Source organism: Prionailurus viverrinus, chromosome X (assembly GCF_022837055.1).
Source record: "Prionailurus viverrinus isolate Anna chromosome X, UM_Priviv_1.0, whole genome shotgun sequence".
Classification (NCBI taxonomy): Eukaryota; Metazoa; Chordata; class Mammalia; order Carnivora; family Felidae; genus Prionailurus; species Prionailurus viverrinus.
Window position 1 is genome coordinate 58,950,456 of NC_062579.1, and position 6,000 is coordinate 58,956,455.

At 42.1% G+C, this 6,000-nt stretch overlaps 1 protein-coding gene across 4 annotated transcripts in view; it reads right to left on the minus strand.

Moving 5' to 3' along the window:
• The window catches only part of BRWD3 (bromodomain and WD repeat domain containing 3), a 243,586-nt gene extending 239,687 nt beyond the window's left edge, over positions 1–3,899 (minus strand). For all 4 annotated transcript variants that reach the window (XR_007148942.1, XR_007148943.1, XM_047843945.1 and 1 more), the window contains exons 1-4: positions 3,601–3,899; positions 3,421–3,479; positions 3,187–3,216; positions 2,712–2,771 (exon numbers count right to left, since the gene is read on the minus strand). Coding sequence is in view for 2 of the 4 variants with exons in the window: in XM_047843945.1 (XP_047699901.1) it covers positions 2,712–2,771; positions 3,187–3,216; positions 3,421–3,479; positions 3,601–3,631 (180 nt within the window). In the remaining 2 variants the exon portion in view is untranslated. The remainder of the gene's footprint in view (positions 1–2,711; positions 2,772–3,186; positions 3,217–3,420; positions 3,480–3,600) is intronic.
• Between the last annotated feature and the right edge of the window lie 2,101 nt (positions 3,900–6,000).

Below are 6,000 nucleotides of genomic sequence, written 5' to 3' on the forward strand. Positions count from 1 at the left end.
TATAAATCCATTGTTCTAACAGCATTTTAAAAAATACCTACCCTAAGAAAAAAATCCATCTCTCCCACAATGAAGCCACACAAAATCAAAAATAAAATGTGAAATAATTTTAATCAACTATAAAACTGATGCATCTAGCAATCAATCTATCACAGCACATTCAGTTATCAGCCACTCCATTTCTTTTCCTTCTGTTCAAATTCTCACGCAGCCCTACCCCATCTTCCCTTACAAAGAAATCTATAGGTAGAAAACAGATCTTTGACTTAAAATAGGACCATATCATCAAAATATAACATTCCTAGAAACACTGGATCCCAGAAAAATAAAAACTTCAGTGTACAAGATGAAAAATTAAAAAGATACACTGTCTAAACTATAGACAATGTTCAAACAATAGATGAAATTCTGTGTATATAAAAATAAAAATGCGTAAGGAAATATGAAAAACCAAACAATATATTTATAAGACAAAAATGAAAATCAGGTATATGTAGGGATATACACAAACGGATTAACAACTATAAAACTGGCTAAAATTTAAGCCTCACTAATGAAAAAAAGAGAACGAATTAAATCAACTAGGGGCTATTTTCACCCCATTAAAGCCACCTAAAGATTCAAAAAATATTTAAAAACTCACTCTAAGTACCTAGATGGTGACATCATGAATTAGTATTATCTTCTAGAGACCAATTTTACAATACATCACAAAAGCTATAAAACTGAAGAGACCCTTTGACCTGATAGCTCCACTTTGGAAAAATAGCCCAGGAAAATAAATCCAAAAAAAGGAAGGAAGAAATAAGACTACTTAATTATGCAAAGATATTAGTGAAAACCTAGAAGGAACCCAAATGTTCAACTGAATGTTGAGTTCAAATCATAGCAAACTTAATCTTTTCTTAACATTAAAATGACAATAACTATTCAAATATAGTTATATACAAAAAATGTTAAGAAAATATAAAGCATAAAATGGACACTGACTACAGTTATGTAAAAATATGCCTCTATAATATAAGGAAATGAAGTCTAGTAAACTGAATTTTGTTTTTGTTTTTTTATGTTTGTGTGTGGTTAGTACTGTTTTTAATTATTTTGATGTTCATTTGCTTTTTATTACTGTCAAGTAATTTTTAAAAAGCTTTTTCTTTTTTTAAAAAAGCTTTTTATTTTAAGTCTCCTTTTGCTATTTACTTAAAATGGTCTGCTTACACATAAATGTCAATGAAAACATCTTCAATACACCTCAGTATAAAACTATCTTCCAAACCACATTAGTCATAAAGTGCTTAAATATATATTGGTAGGCACTGTTTTGCCTCTTTTTTTGGCAGGACTGCAGTCCAACAAAAAGTCTGACTACAAATTAAATACACTGATAAATACAAATTAAATACACACAGTGTTTATGAAATAATTTTTATCCATCTGAAAATTTTTTACCATATTGGAATTTATCCATATCACAACTATTAGAGCATTTTATGATTTGCAAAAAATAAAATAGCAAACTAAAATTATTACTTAGTAATAACTATTAACATGGCCTCATTATTGTAATTCAATATAAAAGAATTATCAAACAAACACTAAATCAGTTTAAATATTGTGTTATTAAATCATTTTATTTATATTTAGAGTCTACCATACCCCTTTAACTTACTTTAACTTTGATCTTCCTCCATTTGGATCTTATTTGAAGGAAAGATAGCTGAATTTAGATTTTAGTAACATCACCCCTTTCTCTTTTCATTTCCTTCCAATTCACTGTACCAGTGGCTAATGCGAGAGGACATCTTCCCCAAACTAAAAAAAGATCACCTTTTTGTATCAATGCTGAACAGAAGGTGCATGTTCACTATGGATTATATATTTAGGAGAAACAACACAGTCAATTCAATGCCTTTGGTCCTTCACTAAAGTATATTTTAAAATATAATCATTGTTATCTCCTTCTAAATCCCAGATCCTGTTTCATCAATTCTCAAAAAGGTCATAATCCATAGTTGTTGTTTAATGAAAATGTATCTGCAGAAATGCGATCTAATAATGATTTAATGAGCTATTTTCTAAAATATGATATACACAATTATGCTTTTTTATTCGGTAGTCGATTACCTAAAACCGGCAAATTCTGGAATTCGTTTGATGCTTCCTATTATTTTTAATTGTGTCGTTTTGCCCAATTCAGGGTCGGTTAACTCCCCTCCCTGAGCTCCCTCCACCGTACCCCCCCTCCCCCCCCCCCCAAAAAGACTAAGCCTGGCCTTAGTTCCCGTATTTCAAGGCAGGACCAACCAGAAACCAGTTTTCTTCCACTAATCCGGAACTCTGGGCTGTTACCAACGCTGTCATTGGCCAACGTCAGTCCTTGGTACGTGCCCCAAGATAACCCCCTGGTTTTTCTCCCTTATTCCCCCTACAATGGGCCTTTCTCGATGTTTGTAACATATTCGTAATCCACAAAACGGCATCCCTGATAACTCACATTCTTCAAAGTTTTCGAGTGGAAATAAGGGAGGCCAAGGGAAGGGCAAGGTACCCTTTCTCTGACTGGCAGGGAGCGAGGAAGGGGCAGTCGTTCTTTGGCCCAGCTAGGAGCTCTAAAGCTGGGGAGGCGGAGGGGTCGGGAGCGGGTTGGAGGAACAAGGTGGGGAGGGAGTGGAGAAAGAGTTGGGTTAAGTTGAAATGAAAACTTTACTCACCAGATCCTCGAAGCTTCTTCGGTGCTCTTTTCCCTCCCAGTCTAAGCGGCGCGGAATCAACTGGGGAGGGGAGAAAAGAAAAGGTGGGGGGGGGGGGGTGGGCAAACCATACAGGCCAAGCCTCAGCTCCCAATGAAGCCTACCCAACCTGGGTCCTGGTCCCCGACCCTCTGGCGTCCGTATTTCTCGAGTCACATAGCTGTTGCCTCAAAGCTAGTCCAGTGTAGGAAGCAGGAGGCCGAGAGGGAGGAAATCCTGAAAAACCGCCTCCCACGGGCATAAAGAGGGGGCGAGTTAAGACCCCAGCGATATCCGCCCCTTTTGAGGCAAGAAGCCGGTTCACTCCAGTGACAACAGTTCTGAGTGCCCAGATCCAAGCTTCCCTCCCAGCCCCAGTCCTCCGCCCCTGACTTGCCCTCCCCTTCCTCCAGTCTAACCCCAGCCCTCCCCACCTCTTCCCGAAGGGGCTCCGTACCTGATGCTCCTCGAGCTCCTGCACAAGCACCTGAGCAAAAGGGAAAAACGAATATGAGGGAGCAGCTCAGACCATTAACCCATTCCTCCCTCCCCACTTCGAACCCAGCCGCTGACGGCAGGACTAGTCAAGGCCGGCCTTTCCCTCACTCTCAGGGAAACCGCACGCCCCGATGCCTCAATTTCCCCATTGGGACCGTTCCCCACGACTCCCAGATCTCCTTCTCCCTCTCACCTGAGCGGATTTGTTGCAGGGTCCGGACTGCAAGAATCTAGCGATCAGGTAATACAGCTCTGCGGAAGAGGGGAAAAGAGGTTGAGAGGGAGGTAAAGAAAAACAGAAGCTTTTTCAAAAGAAACTGACAGCCGTTGCGCTAAGCTCCCATCTCCTTAGCCCCCAGACACAGTTACCCACCGGCTTCTATCTGGGTAGGTGCCGCCGCCATCCTTTTCCCTAAGGGTTTGGGGGCTCCACTCCGGAGGAGCTAGCGGGGGCGGGTGGGGGCGCTGCCTCTATTGTGGTGAAGCCCCCATGCCCAGGAGTCCCGCCGCTTCCGCCCCACTCCTCGTCCTAGTTTCGGTCTCTCTCGGATTCATCGCATCACGTTTCGACCCATAGATATTCTAGCCCAAGAGCAGAGGAGGCGGAGGAGGAAGGAGAGAGAGAGCGAGAGCGAGCGAGAGCGAGCAAGAGAGCGAGCACGAGAGTGAGAGTGAGCGCGAGCACGAGCGCGAGCAAGAGCGCGAGCAAGTGAGCCTGAGAGAAGAAAGGGGAGGAGCCAAAGTGGCGGAGGGGCGGACGGGGGTAAAGGGGGTGGAGAGAGCAGAGGGCAAAACCTGTGAGACGGAACTGCAGCGCTCGTCGTTTGCCGCTAGGAGCACTAAAGCAACCAAGTGTCCTCCACTCTCCTAGACCGCCGGCAGTTGCCTAGCTACCGCTCCCGGAAACAGGGGGCGGTGCAAACTGACGGCCGACGCTCTGGCAGACGCCGTAAAACTCCATGGTGGCGTTCTCCTAAGAGAGGTCTTGAGACAGTTTCCCTTCCTGTGAGGGCAGTAGGACTCTCCCATTGAGGACCATTCCCTCTGGCGTTGTGAAGAATGTGTGAGGCGCTGACTTGATTCAACTGGCTTTCTTCCTTTTCGTCCCGTCACCGAAGAGGCTTTAGGGTTATTTTGCCTTTTCCTCCACCGAAAAGAGGCCAGTCACTGAAGGATCTTGTGACTGACGGAAGAAAAAGAGCCCCTATAGCGACATCACTCGTTTCTCTTTAAAATGGTTTTTGTACCAGATTTGAATGTTGTACTTACCAGTCCAGGGGGCAAGGTTCATATTGTTATGAAGACCAGTTCTAAAAACCGATACTGTGGGAGGAATTTGCCATCAGATATGAGGCATTTTATTTTTTCCCCTTCTGTGAGTTTAACACATGCCATGTCTGTCTCATTCGTGTAGGATTTTTTTTAACTTATATTTATTTAGTTTTGAAAGAGAGAGAGCAAGCATGAGTGGGGGAGGGACACAGAGAGAGAGGGAGACACAGAATCCAAAGCAGGCTCCAGGCTCCAAGCTGTCAACACAGAGCCCCATGGGGGGGGGGGGGGGCGGAGGGGGGGGGTCTCGAACTCACCACTAGGAGATCATGACCTGAGCTGAAGTAGGATGCCCAACAGACCAAGCCACCCAGGCGTCCCTTGTAGGATAATTTTCAATTGTATTTTCAACTACTGCCAAAGTATTTTACATTGACCATGGATTTTTATGTATTACATATCTGTATGCAAGGGTAGTTTTCTGTAGTATTACATATCTGTATGCAAGGTTTGGAACAATCTTTTTGAATACATATAATCTTAAAATTTTAGTACAGTACCGACTTGCAGTATTTGGTTACTAAAGTCTTAAGTGATTAAAAGATTTGTAGAGTAATTGGTACATATGTAATGAACTGAGTCTCCTTCCCTACTGTTTCTTAATATTTTGTTCCCACTTCAAGCCTTAACCCAAAAAAGTAATTAATAGAAGCGGAACCCAGTGAGACCAGAGATTATGTTTAAGCTGCATGTACCATTTACATTCATTAGAATATTCAAATTTGAAAGTTTTACCTTTTTAAGTTTAGGGATGGATTCTTAGGAATTTGGTTTCCTCACTCAGAGTTTAGACATTTATCACAGTTAACCCAGAATTGCATTATACTGACCTAATCTCAGCCTGGGTTGTTTAGCTCTCACTCTGAGCATTTTTTCCCCTTAGAGAGAAATAACCACGCAAGGTAATTGTGATACAATAGTTCTATCTTTGGTGGTTATGCTGTACTACTTGAAAAAATGCCATTAGGGGCGCCTGGGTGGCGCAGTCGGTTAAGCGTCCGACTTCAGCCAGGTCATGATCTCGCGGTCCGTAAGTTCGAGCCCCGCGTCGGGCTCTGGGATGATGGCTCGGAGCCTGGAGCCTGTTTCCGATTCTGTGTCTCCCTCTCTCTGTGCCCCTACCCCGTTCGTGCTCTGTCTCTCTCTGTCCCAAAAATAAATAAAAACGTTAAAAAAAAATTTAAAAATGCCATTAACCAAAAGAAAAAAATTTAGATATTGAAAAGACAAATAAGTCCTAAACAACCCATTGCAAGTAGTTTAGCAAAACACGAGATTGAATATATTTTACAAGCCAAGTACAATATATATAAAAGTTAACATTTATCAAGCCACTACCATGTACTAAGCACCTTACATACTTCACCTCATTTAATCTATAATTACCCTAGGAGGTAGGTTCCATTGTTATACCCATTTTACAGATAACAAAAATGACTAT